Here is a 22,174-nt window from a genome sequence, read left to right as displayed (position 1 = left end):
AACTTGTAGTACACTTACCTTTATAATATGGCCAATTTTAAAATGTGTTTTTATGAAAAAAAAATTAAAATATATAATTGCGTTTTATTTATAAACTAGCTGTATGTACCCGTCCGCTTTGCATGTCAATATTATTTCTCACCCCCACAAAGAGTTTCTTCATTAACGCCCCCGCAACTGGTGTAGGGAGTCCGACACTCGTATAAATATTAGCCTATCCATTAAGTACATGTATTTTCTAAATGGATACCAAGTTTCAAGTCAATCGGATGCATGGTTCAGTAACTGTTATAACGGACATCCGTAAAAACCACTTTAGATTTATATATTAGTATAAATCGATGCCTCCAATGAACACTACTCTAACTCCAAATTCGTAGGTTTACAGGAGGAGCGCTTAAACGAAAAAAGTTGATAAAATCTTTGTTATTGCAGATATATTTATGGTTTTTTCTTGTGTACCTAGCTGATTTACTCTTGCTTCGAACCCCATCAATAATGAATTTGTAATACCTTTAAAATAGTGAAGCGATTTGCGGGAAAAACGAAAATTTCAAAATTTTGAGTTAGAGTAGTGTTCATCGAAATGAAAACACTACCACTCCCACCCAACGGTTTCTGTTTAAATGTAACTTTTGTTGAGCACTTTTGTTAGGAAAATGTTCCTATATTCCTTCTTGTCCGCGGAGTGGATAGCGACATTAATGCTGGAGTCCAAAGTCGTATTTTTGCTATCCCGATATGTCTTCGTATCTCAGACTCGCACGATCCAGTATTCGCAATCATGGAGCCCAGGTATATAAGGATTAGGCACAGCAGCTCACCATCAACATGATGGAAGAGTGACGGATATTTGAGGCCGTCAGCGTAAAAGTGGCCTAAGCTTACCATAGTTATTATGGAGGTAATTAGGTTTGAATTTTCATGAATTTCAATTTGAGTAGGCAAAAAAAAAAAATACGCGCAAAAATTATGTTTACAAAGCTATCTGTTATCTATGGGCGAAACTATGGATAGGCCGGTTTTGCATCAAAATTTATTAAATCTCTATATATAAAAATGAATTGCTGTTCGTTAGTCTCGCTAAAAGTCAAGAACGACTGAACCGATTTGGCTAATTTTGGTCTTGAATTATTTGTGGAAGTCCAGAGAAGGTTTAAAAGGTAGATAAATATGAAAATGCTCGGAATTAAATAAAAAACAATTTTGTTTTTCCTTTTTTTTTTTTTTTTTATTGCTTAGCTGTGTGGACGAGCTCACAGCCCACCTGATGTTAAGTGGTTACTGGAGCCCATAGACATCTACAACGTAAATGCGCCACACACCTTGAGATATAGTTCTAAGGTCTCAGTATAGTCACAACGGCTGCCCCACCCTTCAAACCGAAACGCATTACTGCTTCACGGCAGAAATAAGCGGGGCGGTGGTACCTACCCGTGCGGACTCACAAGAGGTCCTACCACCAGTAATTACGCAAATTATAATTTTGCGGGTTTCATTCATCAAATAATAAATTATTACATTAAATTGTTTTTATAATAATTTTTTTTCGTACTTAAATTATTTTTAACTATTTTTAATATTTTTCACTTTAATACCAAGCTAAAACAAAAAATAATTTTTCGGTTTTTTATTTTATTCGATATTATTATAGGCTATAACAAAAAATAGTCTTTCAGACGTGCGTAAATTTTCAAGTTAATCAGTCGTTTTAAAATTCATGAAAATTACGCAGAAATATTATAAACGTCCACACAATTATTTATACACATAGATACAGCACAAGGTAATAAAAAAGAGTGTTCGCTAAAAAAGAGGTCGTTAGCAAATTAACTCATGGATGAAAATAAATGTTTGATGTGTCCCCCGTCGGTCTTTTATTTATCGATTGAGGCACTACGAAGTCTGCCGAGTCAGCTAGTTTTAAATAAATTCCAATATACCGATTTAGGTAGGATAGTCGAAGTGGCTCGTGAATATCGTACTAATATTATAAGCGTGGAAGTTTTTTTTGTTGATTGTGTTTTAAACTTTCACACAAAAAAGCAAATGGACGGATTTTGTTGAAACCTATCACATGGTTTATAACACGGGTTGACGCAAACTACTTTTTACTTTATGGCAATTAAATGATATGACCCAGGACATGTCAAGCTTAATTATTATCTCCTACATTAAATACAACAAGTAGTATGTTCATTGAACACAAAACTGTTTTTCAGTTACAATTTTGCCGGCCCTATCAGATATAACTATAACTATACTGAGACCTTAGAAATCATATCTCAAGGTAAATGGCGCCATTTACGTTCTAGACGTCTATGGGCTCCGGACCCAAATAGGCAATAAAAAAATATAAAAAAACGATTTTGACGAAATTCTCCATGGGAATAGTTTTAATCCTACGAAATAATATAGGCCATTTATAAACTCAGTGCTTAGCACGGGTCTTCCCTCGTGCAATATAAAGGATTATCCATGCGGGCGATGGTATATGAAAAGCTAGTATAATATAAATGTGTGGGTATATAAAAAATACACTATGTCTTCTCGACGTTCCTAAACCATACATCGGAATTTGTTGAAATGGTTAATGTGGTTCTTTTTTATTGATTTTAATTTCATATGAATTATAAAGACAAACATTCTTGTAACAAACATAGCTTTTATGTAGTTCTTGTCTTCTCAGTACCTCGGTTACTACACTTTCGCATTTCTATTTACTTTAAAATACTCTCTTCAGATGGCACGGGAGTGTAGCAGCGCTGTTGTTCGCGCTGATGATTTATCTTATCGGCTAGTTTCGGTTCATTGGGATTGTGACGTTGGAGAAACTCTGCCAGCCATAATATTGGTTCAGCGGGTCGCTCGTGAGCCAGAGCCGTGAGGCCAGGCAGCAGCGTGGGAGTAATGTACTTCTGCATATAATCGCTTATTTGCCAATTCCGAAGTAAAGGACCGACTATCACTGAAATAATAACGTTATCACCAATTTTTCACCCCGCCTATTTCTGCCGGGAAGCAGTAATGCGTTTCGGTTCGAAGGGTGGGGCAGTCGTTGTAATTAAACTTGAGACCTTAGAACTTATATCTCAAGGTAGGTGGCGCATTTACGTTGTAGATTTCTATGGGCTCCAGTAAGCACTTAACACCAGGTGGGCTGTGAGCTCGTCCACCCATCTAAGCAATAAAAAAAATCATAATTGATTTTCTTTATTTAATAAATGAAAAAAGTCTGCTCATTTAAAATAAAACGTGTTCCGTTTCTGAAAATTATCAGATGATAATGCAAGCTTGGTCTTCAAAAATTGTACAAACATAAGGCCCAGCTACTAAAGAATGATCACCATTGCTTTTGAATAACACCCATGCCAGGGACACAGCGAATGCTGCTTACCGGCTAAGAACCTATACAAGTGTCTACTACAGGTGCTAAGAATTTCCGTGAATAGTATAAAGTCGACAATATTGTCAAATAAGAGTGGTGCTGGTAATTACGCAAATTTCTAATTTTGCGCCTTATTTCCTTAGAAAAAAAAACGGCAACTGCGGCGGTATTTGAACACCGGTATAAAAACCAGGATTTCTTTTAAAAAAATAAAATTATTTCGCGGTAATCTCAGACTAGTAACATCTCAACTTACTGTTAGGAAAGAAGAAATGTATTTCTCTCACAGCCTCCGCGAGGTTCTCGCTGCCATGGAGACCGTTAAAATAATCTCCGTATTTAGTGCGACGACCGTAGCATGCCCGTAGACTATCTGGCCAGTATGCTTGAGCTTCGGCGACCCTTGGGTATTAAAACACATTTTCGGTTTGTTTTTTGGTGCCTTCGAAGATAAATGAGGCCGTCAGCGTAAAAGTGGCTTAACTCACAATTTTTCATATTCGTGCTTATTTATTGCAATTTATTTAAAACATAATAAATTTTGATGCAAAAACGGTTTATCCCTAGTTTCACACAGTCATAGATAACAGATGGCTTTGTAAACATTATTTTTGCCCGAATTATTTTTAGCTACGAAGTATGTAAATGTAAATTCTAACTATGGTAAGCTTAAGTCTCTTTTACGCTGACGGCCTCAAATGCAAGGTAGATGACGTAGGTAGGTAATAGACATATTATAGACACTATTATTCATATACATGGGCACGGGTAGGCACCACCACCCCGCCTATTGCCGCCGTGATGCAGTTTCGGTTTGAAGGGTGGGGCAGCCGTTGTAACTATAATGAGACCTTAGAAGTTATATTTCAATGTGGGTGGTAAATTTACGTTGTAGATGTCTATGGGCTCCAATAGCCTAACACCAGGTGGGCTGTGAGCTCGTCCACCCATCTTAGCAAATAAAAAAAAAAAAAAAAATTAGCCCCACGATAAATTACGTTACATCTACTGAAACTAAAATCAGCTCACCTGGCCGGGCCCATAAGGGTACGCCATTTTTGAATGCAATCTCGGCCAGCTAAGACCAATACCACTATCGGACCGCATGACATTTGAGCTACTAAATGAGGAAAGTGTTGTCGCCCGTAGTGACCTTTGTATAGCTCCGCTGCTTGCTCCGGTGTTAGTTGAACTACGCGCTTCTAAAAAAACATAAAATGGTTCTAAAATTTTCGTCTGATCGCAATTATCGAGAATCCGAAGCGCCGTATGGAGTCAAATTATGGATCGGATACCGTGTTCCAAATATAATTAAAAACATTAAAACAAGCAATTAAAAGTTTACTAGGAAAAATAATTTAGATTTATAAATTTAAAACAAAAATTAAAATTTTGTTTAGTTGCAGTTAAAACATAAAATATCGTAAAACATAAAAATAAATAATAAGCATAGAACATAAATAAATAAATAATAAATAAATAAATATTTATTAACAGTCACGCCACGTTAACTGGTCCCATGCTAAGTTCGTAAAGAACTTGTGTTACAGGTACCAGATAACGGAAATAAATGTAAGATTTTTATTATACACATACACATATTTAATATACATCCATAACCCTGGAAAAGACATTTATATTTATCATCCCAGGGAAATATCTCCCCTTGGCGGGATTCGAACCCGCGACCCCCTTGTGTAGTGACCATGTCACTTACCACTACACCAGACGGCCGTTATTAATTAAAAATTATAAAATAAAATACTTATGACTCATTCGGGGAAAAAAAAACAGATTGCCGTGAAGTAATTATAATTACCCCCCGTCCCGTAACTATAAAACTAGTCATTGAATAGAAACGCGTCCTTCGCGAACGCTGACCCCTCGAAACGTCGACAATTTTATAAGTTTTTTGTATGGTTTCCACAGATAAGAGCGGTGACCGCCGCGGAGCTGGGGTGTGCTCCAAGATCCTTGAATCATTCATTATGGTAGGGTTGTTCATCATGAAATTTAAAATATTATAAAATTATTACCAATTTCAACATATATGTACATACAAAAATGTGATTTAGAAAATCTGAGAACAACTAATAAAAAAAAAGGTTTTAGGTACAATTTAATTTCGCGTTAATATTATATATCGTAGGCAGCCCGACCCACTGACCTCCCGGGTCGGGCTGCCTACGATTTCGCCTTGGCCTACGGCCTCTCCCAGCTGGTGACACAGCCCACCCGTGTCCCAGATATTGAGGGGCACGAGCCTTCTCTGTTGGACCTTCTGCTGACCACCGATCCAGCCGGATACAGTGTGGTGGTCGACGCTCCACTTGGATCGTCTGATCACTGCCTTATCCGTGCTGCCACACCACTCTCTCGTCCTAGTCGTCGAACGACGACCAGGTATCGAAGAGTTTGGCAGTATTTGTCAGCAGATTGGGATGGATTGCGTGAGTTTTACGCATCCTACCCATGGGGGCGGTTCTGCTTTTCCTCTGCTGATCCTGACGTCTGTGCGGACCGTCTTAAAGACGTGGTGCTCCAGGGGATGGAATTGTTTATCCCCTCCTCTGAAGTGCCCGTTGGGGGTCGCAGCAGACCCTGGTATAACAATGCCAGCAGGGATGCTGCACACCTCAAGCGGTCCGCATACGTTGCATGGGATGATGCTAGGAGACGTCGGGATCCTAACATCTCAGAGGAAAGGCGGAAATATAACGCCGCTTCCAGGTCCTACAAGAAGGTTATTGCCAGGGCGAAATCGGAGCACGTTGCTAGAATTGGCGAGCGACTGAAGAGCTATCCCTCTGGGAGCCGTGCTTTTTGGTCGCTCGCCAAAGCTGCAGAAGGTAACTTTCGCAGGTCTAGTCTCCCACCACTACGCAAGTCCGATGACAGTCTGGCCCATAGTGCGAAAGAGAAGGCTGACCTTCTGGTCAAACTCTTCGCCTCGAACTCGACTGTGGATGACGGGGGTGCCACACCACCGAACATCCTCCGGTGTGATAGTTCCCTGCCGGAGATCTGCTTTACACAGTGTGTAGTCAGGCGGGAACTCCGACTCCTGGACGTCCATAAGTCGAGTGGGCCAGACGGCATCCCTGCAGTGGTTCTGAAAACGTGCGCCCCTGAGCTGACGCCTGCGCTAACGCGTTTGTATCGCCTCTCTTATTGCGCTAACAGGGTTCCGTCTTCATGGAAGACCGCCCACGTCCACCCTATCCCCAAGAAGGGTGACCGGTCGGACCCATCGAGCTATAGGCCTATCGCGATAACTTCCTTGCTTTCCAAGGTGATGGAGCGAATAATTAATATACAACTCCTGAAGTATCTGGAGGATCGCCAGCTGATCAGTGACCGACAGTACGGTTTCCGTCACGGTCGCTCAGCTGGCGATCTTCTTGTATACCTTACTCACAGGTGAGCTGAAGCCTTGGAGAGCAAGGGCGAGGCTCTTGCTGTGAGCCTTGATGTCGCGAAGGCCTTCGATAGGGTCTGGCATAGGGCACTTCTGTCGAAGTTACCATCTTACGGAATCCCCGAGGGTCTCTGCAAGTGGATCGCTAGCTTTTTGGATGGGCGGAACATCACGGTCGTTGTAGACGGTGATTGTTCTGATACCATGACCATTAACGCTGGCGTTCCACAAGGTTCGGTGCTCTCCCCCACGCTTTTCATCCTGTATATCAATGACATGCTGTCTATTGATGGCATGCATTGCTATGCGGATGACAGCACGGGGGATGCGCGATATATCGGCCATCAGAGTCTCTCTCGTAGCGTGGTGCAAGAGAGACGATCAAAACTTGTGTCTGAACTGGAGAACTCTCTGGGGCGAGTCTCCAAATGGGGTGAATTGAACTTGGTTCAATTCAACCCGTTAAAGACACAAGTTTGCGCGTTCACTGCGAAGAAGGACCCCTTTGTCATGGCGCCGCAATTCCAAGGAGTATCCCTGCAACCTTCCGAGAGTATTGGGATACTTGGGGTCGACATTTCGAGCGATGTCCAGTTTCGGAGTCATTTGGAAGGCAAAGCCAAGTTGGCGTCCAAAATGCTGGGAGTCCTCAACAGAGCGAAGCGGTACTTCACGCCTGGACAAAGGCTTTTGCTTTATAAAGCACAAGTCCGGCCTCGCGTGGAGTACTGCTCCCATCTCTGGGCCGGGGCTCCCAAATACCAGCTTCTTCCATTTGACTCCATACAGAGGAGGGCCGTTCGGATTGTCGATAATCCCATTCTCACGGATCGTTTGGAGCCTCTGGGTCTGCGGAGGGACTTCGGTTCCCTCTGTATTTTGTACCGTATGTTCCATGGGGAGTGCTCTGAGGAATTGTTCGAGATGATACCGGCATCTCGTTTTTACCATCGCACCGCCCGCCACCGGAGTAGAGTTCATCCATACTACCTGGAGCCACTGCGGTCATCCACAGTACGTTTCCAGAGGTCTTTTTTGCCACGTACCATCCGGCTATGGAATGAGCTCCCCTCCACGGTGTTTCCCGAGCGCTATGACATGTCCTTCTTCAAACGAGGCTTGTGGAGAGTATTAAACGGTAGGCAGCGGCTTGGCTCTGCCCCTGGCATTGCTGAAGTCCAAGGGCGACGGTAACCACTCACCATCAGGTGGGCCGTATGCTCGTCTGCCTACAAGGGCAATAAAAAATATATATATATATATATATTTTACAATTTATGAGTTTCTCGCCGGATCTTCTCAGTGGGTCGCGTTTCCGATCCGGTGGTAGATTCTGCGAAGCACTGCTCTTGCTAGAGTCAGTGCTAACAACACTCCAGTTTGAGCCCCGTGAGCTCACCTACACACGTTAGGGTGAAGCTGAAATAGCCTCTCAAGGCTATCAGTAAAGGTAGAAAAAAAAGTGATCCCTGATCAAGACTTTAAAACATTAGTCTACAACATATACCTTTGAAAATAAAATATCAATCTGTCTAAAACTTGATCACTACTAAAACTTTTATAGGGTATCTATTAGCTGAAGTGTCCAATTCGAAATTACAACAAACAATATAAAATCATGTAAACAAGGGTTCCAAAGCATTTAAGGGCAATCAAAACATTTATTGGAAAATTCATACGATAAAGTATCAAAAACGCGACAAAACACGAAAATAAAGTATCATTTTTTAAGGAATGTTTATGAATATCTACTGATTCTATGACTAACGGAATTTTATTGTAATTACGTGAAATACATTCGTATTCCACACTTTGTTATTGATGCGTGTAAACAATGGTGGTAATTAAAGATCAAAGTAAACTTAAGCTCGTTTACTTTAAAAGTAAACTACTCAAAGAGGTGTTAAATAAAAAAAATACTACCAGAGCCAGCCCTGTGAAAATAAGGGTTGCAGCGTGCATATGACGGGCTATTACGAAGGGTTCCTCTCTGCACCAATGTTGATACGGAATTTTGCATATCGTGTACTAGAGATGAACTCTGATTTCAGTAAAATTGATTCATCTTTTACGAATTTAAAGCTTCTGCGTCGTTTTATAAAACTTGACGCTCTAGGAGGTAATAAAGAACTATCCAAGACCATTACAGTATTTGATTTCTAAATTCATAATATTTACTAATTAAGACGCTACAGGTATAATATCGAGGTCTGAATTATTATTTGTAAACGAAAAGATTTTCAGCAATGAAGACGATTCAAATTGGGTGGCTGTATTCACTTATTGGTCTTTAACAGTTTAGTATTAAGTTAAAAGTTTAGTATCAGGAGTATCGTGAGGTCATCTACCCATTACTTTAATAAAAACCAGCATACTCGTCACCGGAATTTGCATCAATAGTACCTACATTATATAGGCTACCATTCCCCCATTCACTATTAGTTACATACAGTATCACAATATCGAGTCGTGCAGGTAGTAAGTAGCATTCCGGATAAGGTGTATAAATGGTCTCCAGAAACCTTACAGATGCTTTTTCCTACTTAGCCTCGAGGGGCTATGCCGGCTTCACCTAACTGATAGGTGATCTTACGGGGCTTTAGACTTTGCTAACATCTTTCTCTAGCTAGAGCAGTGCGTCGCTGAATCTACGATCGGATCGGAATCGCGACCCACTGAGAATATCCGGAGAGAAACACAGTGGCTTGGGTCGGTTAAGTTGCACGTCGAACGCTTAGTCGCGCTCGACGAGTTTAAAGATAACGGTGACCGGTGCTTGGAAAGTCTAAAAGCACCCAGAGTGGATCGGGAGGATTCGAAATGACATAACTTTACAGCAGTTGGAACGTGGTAAAATTATATATTTATTGATAATTAAGTGATATTGCGAAAGAGAAACAGCATTATCAAGAACAAAGAAAAAATTGAACTCCGGTTTTTTTAACCACCATAACTTATTTTTTTACCACAACGATGGTGTCCAACCATAATCCGTCTACAGATATGTTATATAATTTTTTTCTTAATTTTTTCCCATTCCCTATATTATATCTCGCTGTCAAAGCGACCGAAAGCTGTGTGTAGTTGACAACGATCCTACTGGCTTACTTTAGATGTAAAAAAATAATTTAAGTTATCGAGCAAAACTCGATGCTTATTGCGTTATACATACAATGCAGAACTCGTTCAAATAGTTAATACAGATGGTCAGTGTCCCATCTCTATTCTGTAAAGATACACATATTACGCAACCCTTCGCTAGATATAGCGCAGGACACGCGTCATGCAGACATGCGTATTTAGATTCAACGAAACCCTTTGAGATGTAATTCAACGAAGTTAAAGCAGATAGCTCGTTTATCGATTTTCAACTCTATCTGATACTGAGCATGTGCTTCAGTACAAATGAATTGGCGTGGTTCTTTTTATAACCGATAATGGATAGGATTGCGTAAAAGTCGTTCGATAATAAACCTGAAACACAAATTACTCAATGATTATTTTTTATTTACCACTAACACAAAGTTTCGGTTCCTAATAATTTAATCTTTAAAAATTATTCCAATTTTCAAGATACATACCCGTAGTAATATATAAAAAAGTGATTAGTACATTAATAAAAATGTTAAGTTTCCTTTTCGAGTCCAGTTACATTTTAATATTTAAGGTGGTTCTTAAGTATTTTTATGACTATTGGCAATGCCAGGGGCACAATCCAGCTGCCCCTAGCTAAATAAAGCAATAGAATAAAAGTATATACATACATATCTTGATATTAAAATGAACGAACAATTCTGCACCATTTTAAAACGTTGATGGATTTCGTATCGTAAAGAGCTTTGATAAATATATGACTGCCGATTCAATGACTAATGCCACTTCACGTAATTCTATGCATAATTATTATGATTTAATCACTTCTTACTTAACATAGAAATAGTTTTTTTTCCCTTTATCGATCATACAAATGTAATTACATTGTAACACATTGCGTGTGTTGGCGTCATTTGTATTTTACGATCGAATCAGGGAATTGTTATAGCACAGAGGTTGGTTTATACTGTGCTTAAATAATCGTAGACCTTATTCCAGGGAAATTCGGGCTTAGAACTAATGTTACCAAATGGGAAATTTGATGACTGTGTGATGTTTCTTCCACAATCTTGTCAGATCGAATTAAATAAAATTCTTTTTTTTTTTAATTGCTTAGATGGGTGGACGAGCTCATAGCCCACCTGGTGTTAAGTGGTTACTAGAGCCCATAGACATCCACAACGTAAATGCGCCACGCACCTTGAGATATAAGTTCTAAAATCTCAAGTATAGTTACAACGGCTGCCCCATCCTTCAAACCGAAACGCATTACTGCTTCACGGCAGAAATAGGCAGGGTGGTGGTACCTACCCGCGCGGACTCACAAGAGGTCCTACCACCAGTAATTACGCAAATTATAATTTTGCGGGTTTGATTTTTATTACACGATGTTATTCCTTCACCGTGGAAGTCAATCGTGAACATTTGTTGAGTACGTATTTACATTAGAAAAATTGGTACCCGCCTGAGATTCGAACACCGGTGCATCGCTTGAACTTTCTTAAATAGAAATGGAATAGACATATGATACGTTACAAATAGGAAAATGAAATGGAGATATCACGTAGAATCAAGCAGCAGAACCCAAGGCAACTAGACAACCAGGACAAGACTCAGAGAAGTAAGTTTGAAGAGACAAAGTGTATATTAGAAAAAATTTAGAAATTTATTCTTTTGTCTGCATATGTATGCAGAGTATTCATATTTCATTCAGTAAACTATGAAAAAAAAAAACAATATTTCGCGTCCGATAAGGAATTTTCGAAAGATTTCGGAAACAAGTCGGCACGTGTACATAGAATTATTGAAATATTGCTAAAATCACCATTTAAATATCATCAAATAAACCAAATAAAAATTACAAATAAAAATAATAATGGAAAAACACAAATATAATAAAGTTATGGTCAATTTCGTAGTCTAAATTTAAATAAATTAAAGGCTGTTTAATTTATATAAACTGCTGGCTGTTTAATTTATATATAGCTGTTGACGAGGTTTAGTGTAATCGTTAAATATTTTCGAAATATCACTTTTTTTAAACATTTTTAATATTAATAAAAAAGATGTTTATTACATATTTAATGAAATAATAAGGAATAATGCACTACATAAATAAGCATAAAATAATTCTAAAATTTTAAGTGTCTGTAAAGTCGAATTTCTATTACTGGGCGAACACTAATTTAATAAAAATCATAACAAATCATGCAAGTATACCTATTGTAGAGAGAGAGAGAGAGAGAGAGTATTCTTTATTGTACACCAAAAATCAAATAAACAGTGCGATACATTAAATACAAAAAATTACAATTGGCGGTCTTATCGCTAAGAGCGATCTCTTCCAGACAACCATCATATTGTAGTAAATCGTGCATATTTTTATTGTCCCTGTAGGCACATGAGCATACGTAATTACTTAGCGTAATTACTGGTGGTAGGGCGTCTTAGAGTCCCTACAGATAGATTAACCTGCCTATTTCTGCCGTGAAGCAGCTTTTCAACTTAGAACTCGAGTGTCAAGGGCTACGGTAACCACTTAACACCAGATAGGCCGTGAGCTCGTTCATCGAAATTAGCAGTAATAAATTAAAAATAAAAATATATAAGAATCTGAAAACAAAATTGACTGATTTATGACAAATGTTTTAAAATTTTGAACGTGGAATTTCTAACAAAAAAAATATTACATACAATAGAGTATAGTAACATTGATTAGTTACAAAAGTTGAATTTCACTTACAGCTAGTATAGTGAAGCCATTGCTTCTTATATGATCTTGAATAGCTTCTGAATCCTGGAATGCTTCCGGCTTAATCAATGCAAGGGTGCGTTCGGAATACGCATGACTAGGTGCTTGTGAGTCCGATGAAGTTACGGACATTTCTTCCGTTCAAATATAGGCGATTTTCACTTTATAAAATTAATTAATTAGTTCATGTATTTATAAGTAGTTTTTTTTTTAAACGTATTCTTGGTAGTTTTATGTTAATAGTTAACAGTTTTCTAAATGTTAGTCTAGTGCCTAATTGACTTAAGGAAATGACATACGTGTTTATATTTAAATGCAAAGAGGAGGTTGTATTTCGTGACGATGGATTTGTGTGTTTCTATCTGTGTTAAAAGAAGTATCATGTTGTTCATTTCCCTGATTCATTAATATTTTTTTACAAAAATATATTAGGACTACAATTATTGGTAAAACTAATTATAATCTCTTGTTTATTATGTATATGTTTAACTTTTAAGTTTTTATTTATTTGGTATTATAAACAATAATCTACGGTAAAAGAAACTTTAAACAGCATATACGTTTGTATGGTCCAAAAATAGTAATGAGAATTATTTGGTTGCTTTAATTAAAATATTTCAATCATTATATAAATTAATTAAAATTTAAATATGCAATTCACGCGTGAATCATTTCATTGAGATATTATGAAACATTAAAAGCAAAAAAAAACACTAATGCATCACTAATGAAAATCAATTGCGACATCAATAAGCGTCACGTAGGAGATTTTAAGTGGAAAAACTGATACGCGTTTTCGTAGCGCGCGCCACCCCTCTGGGGCGGGGAGCGCGAGGGGGTCGAGGGGGTCGCGAGGGGCGGACGGGGGCGCGCACTGGCCCCAGTGCCCCCCGGACGCAGTGGCGGCGCGACGCCTCCCTGACGCCTGCACCCGAACATGCGGCGTTGACCCTGTCTCCCGCCACCCGACAACTACCGCCGTATACATGGACAACTCTTGCCTCCTTGACCTCCTCATCAGGTGCTTCGCTATGACCGAGCCCGAGGACCTCAACTTCACAGCATTCACAGACCTATGTCGGTTGTGCTCGTTGAAGAGCGGTCCGAGGCTCCACATATTCGATAAGGAGTCGGAACAAAGGCAGATCCTATTCAAACTGAGGACCTGCTTACCGACTATGGTAAGTCTATCATGTTTATTTCATATCTTTTATCGTTTTAATGTGCACACCTCTTAAAAGTAATGAATAATGTAAACTTGTCACTATGTCGTCATAATGTTACGTTGTAACATGAAACTGATTTAGCAATAGAGAGTTTTTTTTCTGATTAGATGTAAACATAAAGCTTTGCCGTGAAGAAAAGATGCACACACTACGTCTGCGTAGCTGAGACGTAGGCCCCGTAGACGCGTGCGCTCTACGCACCACCGCTGTGGGTTACGCCGTAAATTATGGTGTTTCACGATACCTGTTGAATTTTCTACGACTCCAATTTTAGCCCTTGGTAACAAAATAAACGGCATGTGTTCCAAATTCATATAAAAAATCAATTTTTTTGTAAAGATAGAGACGCTCAATTTTCTTTGGAAATAAAAATAGTAAAATACAAGTATAATAGGTGTATACATATATAATACATTTCTAAACCCAAGAAACGACAGAACCACATTAAAAAAATATGCTCTTATCTTATTTATAGATATCTATTTAAGTGATAAGGCTGCATTGGATATGAAGCGTTAGATAGCTCTTTATTGAAACATCACAAGCTCACACAGAAACAATATATAAAACAAGTACTCAGTTTTAGTGAAATAATTTTCGGCCTTGCCACTAACTTTCACGCGAAACTTTGAAGTTATATTAATCTTAAAACAAATCCCATTCTAACCCAATAAGAGATCTCTCTCCCATTGATAAGGTCATTTCGTTTTTTTCTTATCGTGGTATCGGAAGATTAAGTCGTTGTAAGTTGACAACACTTTAGACGTTCTTGATCACGAAAACTGTAAAAGTAATCAAAAAAAGTACACAAACGTGGGAAACAGACAAAGAATGAAAACGCGAGATTAATCAGTAAAAGTAGTTTTAATTCTGTCTACGACCCGCACAAAAGCCGTAAAAATGTTATAAATACACAAAACTGATTAATAGCTTACATATTAAAAAAACAAAACAGAAGAGAAAATGGCATTGAACTTTTTGGCTTAATCCATTTTTATATTCTATAACAAAGAAGTTTAATAGTAACGGTTATTTTTCTTCTAGATTCTATACGCGAAAAAACCAATAGTATGGTATCGTTATAGACAGAGTTTCCGTTTTTGCATGCACGCTTGATAAAACTACTGTTTTAAGTAATTAAAACTGCATATACAAAGCATATTACTGGTGGTAGGACCTTTTGTGAGTCCGCGCGGGTGGGTACCACCACCCTGCCTATTTCTGCCGTGAAGCAGTAATATGTTTCGGTTTGAAGGGTGGAGCAGCCGTGGTAACTTACTTGAGACCTTAGAACTTATATCTCAAGGTGGGTGGCGCATTTACGTTGTAGATGTCTATGGACTCCAGTAACCACTTAACACCAGGTGGGTTGCGAGCTCGTACACCCATCTAAGCACTAAAAAAAATAATCGAATATCGCAATTTTTTAAATAAAATAATAAATATTTCATTAAAAGAGAATAAAAAAATCAGCGTTAAATCAATGTGAACTAAACTAAAAGGTTAACTTCGAAATCGTAAACGTCATCAAAACAAAAGAATAAATTAGCACGATATTCGGTAGTAAAAGTACGTATTTTAATCCTAATAAATTTCTCCACAAATCTCAGCCCTCTCAATACTGTCGGATTTCATATTGTTACTCGTTACCGTAACAAATGTATCCAATACAGAAGTAAATCGAACGAGGGAAGCGATGATCCCTGACACGCGACTAACACGACGACACTGTTTTCACACGATAATAGTCGTTATTTCAACCAGCTTAAGTTGTAATTCTTACTACTAGAACACGTTAGGCTGAACTAAAGAACTCATACATTATGTCAACTTAGACTGAATTATTGAATTTATTTTTTATCATTCCGTTATTTTTAAGACTTGTTTATCCAATACGGTCCAAAGTGTATAATGAAAAATATTGAATTTCGAGTTTTTCGGCTTTTAGGAAAGGGATTCTCCTATTCTACTTAGTTCGGGAATCCGTTTTTTGATAATCCAATATCCGTCAATTTTCACACTAAGCTGCTTAACTCGAACATTGTAGTTCATTCATTCATGCGTTGTAAAAATTGTAATAGATCTAATGTCTAACTATACAATTGTTACTTAGCAGATATCGAAGGACGACTTCCTCCCGAAAAAGATCTGCGAGCGATGCGTCACAAGACTGGAGCAGCTGTATGAGTGGAGACAGAGTTGCTTGAATACGGATTCTGTATTAAGGAACTATGCGGAGTCAATGCGAATCGTCACTTCTACAATCAATTTTCAAGTAAGTGTTATATTAATATTAATCACCTGTTTGGCTTTTTGATTCATTTGCTTAATTTATACACAAAAAAACTGTGCCAAGAATATCTATATAGGTATATTAATAGGTGAAGCAAAAAAATTGTGTCCTTTTTACTAAAATTGCGCGGACGGAGTAATATGAAATTTCCCACACTTATAGAGAATATAGAGAAGGAGTGCAGAATGTTAATTTTTTTTTTTAATTATGCATAAAAAATACATTAAATCAATTAAAAAAAAACATTACACACATTACAATGAATTTGACACACACACGCATGCATACTATTTGTTTATTGTCAAACTTTTCTTATTGCTTATAGTCTGTGGTCTAATTGAGAATAGATTAATATTGTTTGTTGAAAGTGTAGTCTTGGCGAAATCTATAATTATAGAAGTATAGTTAGTCTTTGACAATAGAATCATAATAGTGTACAAACTTATAATTTCAATTAATTATAGTCGAATTTCGACTATCGAGGACCACTAGATATTATAAAAGTAATTCATTCGTGAATGCTCACAATGATGTTAATTTGTTTGTAAATGTTGAATTTATAATATTGCATTGTAATTATCGGCATTTATGTTCGAAAAATTAATTAAACTAGGAAGCGAACATAATTGACACAAATCATAATCTATGTAGATATTAGTGTCGCGATAAGGAGCGATCGATTTTGCGGTACAAGCTCTCATTCATTTGAAAAATGTAACATTGCTTACCTAATTTAGTTACAATCGGTATTTTTGATTAAAAGCTAATACCATTTTTTAAGACATGTAGGTTATGTTTCAATTATCTTATTGTAATATTTAAAAACATTTGACTTTTTTTATGATTGAAAGATTACTGGTGGCCCGAAGGCCTTTCCAGTTTCACCAGGACAGGTGGGCGAGCAAATGCTCAGCCAGGAGGGGTGGGATTTGCTAACAACTGCCCGAGCGCCTCCGAAGGAGACCTAACAACTCAAGAGCAATTCCCATTTGACGTACCATCATTTATCTATTATAAGTTCTCTTTTAAATTATTTTATCAAATTCCAATCTATTACCGAACTTCAGCAGTAGCAGACAACGTATCCAATTCATAAAAGTCACTTTGCTTCGATTAATTCATAATAATTAAAAACATATCACTACTACTACTGTTCGAAGTATATTTTCAACGTTATTTATAAAAAGAGGTTGAAATCCTAATATAGGTGGTTCAGGAAGGGATTGACTTCCGATTCCTGGTTCTATTTCCGATCTCAATATCTTTGTAACAAAATATATATATTCGGCCTATTGTTAAATTGTTATATCGTATAAATCGCGTTTATGATTCCCGCACCTATTTTTCGACGAGAAATTCATAATTTATAGGTACTTTCAAAATGGTAAATTAAACTTTTTATGTATCTCATTATTTATGTAGCTTAAGATTTTTTACAAGATCTTTGATTTCTATTCATGCTACTTTATTAGAATTTATCGACTACTATGCCGATATTATATTATACATATTTTAACATTTCATATCAGTCGGTTCAAAACTGAGGAAATACCCAAAACTACAAAGCGCCTTCTCGTCGAACCCGTCGCTTGTGACGAAGGGCTCGGTGAGTAAACTAACCCACAGACACAGCCCACTGAGTTTCTCATCGGATCTTCTCAGTGGGTCCGATCCCGTGGTAGATTCTGCGAAGCACTGCTCTTGCTAGAGTTAGTGTTAGCAACTTCGCCATGTCTGAGCCCTGTAAGCTCACCCACTCGTTCGGTGACGCTGATATAGCCTCTAAAGGCTATCAGCTAGGTAGGATAAAAAAAAGACAAAGCGCCCCCTGCTGTTGACAAATTAAGCGTTCTTATTTTGAGGAAGGTATTATTGCTTCGAGTGTGTAGGCACGCGGCGGGCGATGCAAGAAGCGTCTCCGCGCGAGGTAGCGCCCCTCCTCTATTGATCGGTGCGCGCCCGGGACTATCGACCCACAGCCACCCACCACCCGTCGTCACGTTCTCACCAAACTCAACCTTAACCACATGTAATAGCCGACAAAATGCGAAAACACACATCGGCGTACAATTGGACGAAAGCATACGATTTCGTACCTAAGAAAATAGTAATAAAAGCGATAATCGAATGTCGTTATTTCGATATCAAACAGAATTCAAGTAAATGAATTATCCGCTTTAAAGCAATGGGTATAAGGTCGTCATGTTCTCTGTCTGCGCAATATGACTGGTATAAGTTCAAGCATTGGCTACGCATGTCCGTAGACTTGTTGTTTTATGCCGGCTGAAACGTACGTACAACCAATAAAGCTACACGACAATAAATCGATATCCTTTGTCTATGACGTCCGTGAGCTGGAATGCTTATTCGCAGTTTGAAATTCAAATATGTATATGTTATTACATTAAGAACGCGTTAAATCTTCGATCACAAGATGCACGTGAGAATCATGTTCAAGGCGTTATCGATAAGTGGAGGCTAGGTTGCGGGGAGTGCATTACCGCACGCATCTCGTCCAAGGTCGAAGGTGGCTCACCGTCAGCGAGCTCGGGGGCACAGTTAACCCTGACCTAGCGCGGGAGGTGAAGGATATTCCTACTACGGCCTCCCGCCACCCGCGGGGGCCTGCACGACCCCGCTTTGCCTGAACACCACTTGCACTGAAAGCTTCAAACCTTCCCCACTCGTCACACCACGTGATGGAGGCTATACAGCCACGAAACACCTCGAAAATGTAACATAACGAAATAGGTACTAAGAACCACAATGCGGTTAGCGTAACGTCACTAAATATATTTTCTCGTAGAAGAAATGGTACGTTAGATTATTTATCATAAGATAATATGAAGAAATTATTTAATTGAAAACATGATTAGTTAGAAACACTTATATGAGTTTATCAGATTCGTAGAATGACATTGAGTGGTAGGGAACTTCGGAACGGTCTCTGTCTTTGGTGAAAACTGAAAAGTAAACATATGTAGAAGTTGAATAAATTTCTGAATTTAGTTGCAAAACTATTTTTCGTTCAGTGGATGAATCAATGAATCCTAATAAAATAAAACTTTAGGATTTTGTATCTCATATTATAAACATTACAAAATTTCGGATAAAAAAATATAGGTATAAAAAAACTAAATATTCTCGAAAATCGTACAAGTGATAAGAGCTTGACTGTAATTAAATATCTTATCAAACAGAAGGGTGACACCGTATGATATTATAGTTACTATGTATAAAAAGCTTATCTACCGAAGAATCGTGTGGCTGGGACGACAGATATTCCACATTTGCAACCAATAATCAGAATTACAGGTATCTCTACTAATTCTGCTCTCAAGCAATTTTAAATTCCCATATAAAATACACCACATTTGATTTGAATTTCGTTATCCAACTAGAGACTTGATGTCCAAGGCTTCATTTTATTTTATAATGATTAGTCTATCACTTGATAAAAATTAACTATACATATGAACACATGTACAAATCACGTAACATCTATATCAAGATACGTGAAGCAAAAACTTTGTACCCCGTTTTACGAAGACGGAGGAGTATGAAATTTCCCATACTTTTAGAGAATATAGAGAAGAAGTGCAGAATGTTAGTATTTTTTTTTTATTTTGCCTAAAAAATGCATTAAATCAATAAATAAAAATATTACACACACTATATACATACACATATAGTGTGTGTAATATTTTTATTTGACAAACACACCCACACATGCATACTTTTTGTTTAACGTCAAACTTTTCTTATTGCTTATAGTCTGTGCTCAAATTGAGAATACCTAGATTTAATATTGTTTGTCTTTAATAATATTTGTCTAAAGTGTAGTCTTGGCGAAGTCTGTGATTATAGAAGTATTTGATAATACTAGGAGATCACTAGCTTAAATAATAGCGCATAACATAATTAGAAGACGCACTAGCTTAAATAATAACACATAACATAATTAGAAGACGCACTAGCTTAAATAATAACGATTAACATAATTAGAAGACGCAAACGAGAGTGATCTTTTATTTTTCAACCCCCCGTCGAAGGGAAAGGGAAGAGGAAAGTATAATCGATCGGAGGGCCTTGCAGCCTATGAACTTGCACTTGTCACTTAGTGCATAGAAACGGCGGAGGGCGCCCGTCTTTGACCCGCCCAAGACGCACCGACTGTCTACACCCGAACGATTTTAAAAATAATCTCTCTGTACACTAAGCACTTTGTACACTAAACACACTGTACACTAAAAAAACAAATTTCACCCAGATTTCGATTTATTTTATCAAAGTAATGTGGCCGATAAAATGGATATTCTATATCGTCGAGTGAAGTGTAAATAACTATAATGCAATTAAATAACGCCGGTCAACAATGGAACTTCGGAGTAAGAAATTTTTGTTTTAACTGAATATTAGATAACAAAAAAGAAAGAATGATTTTTTGTTTTGTTTTAGATTATGAATTTGAAATTTAAGCTATAATGTATATATATTAGATCAACAGTATACTACTATTTAGTTACAAATTACCCTAAATTAATAAAATCTATTTGGTAGTTTTTTTTTTCCTTTTTATCGTTCGATTATATAGGTTTAACGTCGTTCAAATTGTTCGTTGGATTGGATTATAAAGAGCCTAATTTTCTCATTATTTATCTTAATTAAGGGATTCCCACAGATATGCACCACATGGGTAAGGGCCGCGTTCAAAAAAAACAAAACATTCTTCTCAGATCCATGATGTTAAGAGATTTAAGTTTCCTAGATTTCGGTTCAAATGTCATTTCAATTCTGGCTTTGGAAGTGTTGTTCAACGCGTTGATTAAAAATAATTTCTACGTAATATAAATAAATAAAGCCACCAATATCAACCTCAAAACCCCTATATACGGAAGCTTGTTTTTGATCAGTGCGCGATAAACCCCCTCGAGACAACTCCACGCTGCTCTGTTGTCTATGAAGGGCGCCAGACATATTGATATTCCTCATTAAAATTTGATATGATATTTTGTAATAACAATATTTTTTTACTCTTGTTTCTTATATTTCCAAATGTAATTATATGTTCACACTTAAAACTGTCACGGTTAACATGTCTTTATTTTTTTAAATAAAATTGAAATGTGTTTTCTCTTACTCAATTCAATAGTTTTAGTATTTTTTTCAAATTATTCTTATCCTTTATAATAGTAAAATCTAACCTGCCATTGATCTATTTTGTAGAATAACAATCCAGGCCTAGAACAGTTTTAAAAACAACAAAAAACATACCACTGTTTAACAAACATTCATTATAATTCCGGTAAACATTTCCCGTACTGATGCAATGTAATCCTTCGTAATCCGGGAGTCAATGACCTCTACATACGAAACTGCGAGGAAATCACATTCTGACGTGCGCTTTTCCCGAGAGATCCTGGGTCGTTGAACCCGCATCGCACCGAGTTTGGGCAATTAAGCATAGGGTGTTGGTCGCTACGTGTTACGGAATGAAAGTCGACAGTCTGCTCAGGGGGCCATTCTCACTTTCTGCGGGGTGAATGCACTGGCGGGGGTGGCCACCCTATTGCGACCCTCCCTCGAAGCCCTCCGTCGCATCAAAGACACTCAATGAAGCCGACGATGTAATTCCGACGAAGTCTACAAGAATTGAATATTTATTAACCACTAGGTGTACAATACTGTTTGATCGCATTAAATTTCTGATTCTTATATTAATTTACTGGATAAAAGTCGAAGCGTTTCAAATGGACAAACCAACATGCGTGTTGACGAAATAAAAAATGCAATAACAAGTCTGACTCAAATTCTTTGGAGAGTTCATTGCATTATTTAAGAGTGACAAAGACAAATCCTATTATCAATTGATCCTAGAAAAAGTATTAATTCAGTGATAAAATAAATAATAGAATTTTTGTCTATGTGTATCTGTTTTTTGACATAACATCTGTTTTTTTTTAATTATATAGAAACTTAAACTTATGATGAACTTTAATAATTT

The 22,174-nt window shown here is 37.6% G+C and overlaps 2 protein-coding genes across 8 annotated transcripts in view; one reads left to right on the top strand and one right to left on the bottom strand.

The window, feature by feature from the left end:
- Window positions 1-1,692: 1,692 nt before the first annotated feature.
- LOC114243138 (nucleoside diphosphate kinase 5) lies at window positions 1,693-13,607 on the bottom strand. The gene is made up of 4 exons (XM_028174516.2): window positions 12,643-13,607; window positions 4,418-4,590; window positions 3,645-3,790; window positions 1,693-2,968 (listed from the first exon to the last, which is right to left on the bottom strand). The coding sequence occupies exons 1-4, from the start codon at window positions 12,781-12,783 to the stop codon at window positions 2,721-2,723; spliced, it is 708 nt and encodes a 235-aa protein (XP_028030317.2). The 5' UTR covers window positions 12,784-13,607; the 3' UTR covers window positions 1,693-2,720.
- The window catches only part of LOC114243139 (uncharacterized), a 24,566-nt gene continuing 15,979 nt past the window's right edge, over window positions 13,588-22,174 (top strand). For 5 of the 7 annotated variants that reach the window (XM_089731839.1, XM_089731838.1, XM_089731837.1 and 2 more), the window contains exons 1-2: window positions 13,588-13,832; window positions 15,991-16,152. In XM_089731839.1, coding sequence (XP_089587965.1) covers window positions 13,638-13,832; window positions 15,991-16,152 — 357 coding nt within the window. In that variant the 5' untranslated portion in view covers window positions 13,588-13,637. Of the gene's footprint in view, window positions 13,833-15,990; window positions 16,153-20,109; window positions 20,559-22,174 lie in introns of those variants that run through there. The other 2 variants (XM_089731835.1, XM_089731840.1) reach the window with 2 other exon arrangements.

The sequence above is a fragment of the Bombyx mandarina genome, chromosome 12 (assembly GCF_030267445.1).
Source record: "Bombyx mandarina strain Sakado chromosome 12, ASM3026744v2".
NCBI classification, from domain to species: Eukaryota; Metazoa; Arthropoda; class Insecta; order Lepidoptera; family Bombycidae; genus Bombyx; species Bombyx mandarina.
This window is presented reverse-complemented; position numbering and strand designations above follow the sequence as displayed.

Coding starts and splice junctions, on each gene's coding strand:
- LOC114243138 (XM_028174516.2), bottom strand. CDS start 12,783: ATGTCCGTAACTTCATCGGACTCACAAGCACCTAGTCATGCGTATTCC. Junction 4,591..12,642: donor ATGGCTTCACTATACTAGCT/GTAAGTGAAATT, acceptor ATGTTTTTTTAG/AAGCGCGTAGTTCAACTAAC. Junction 3,791..4,417: donor ACCCTTATGGGCCCGGCCAG/GTGAGCTGATTT, acceptor TTAATACCCAAG/GGTCGCCGAAGCTCAAGCAT.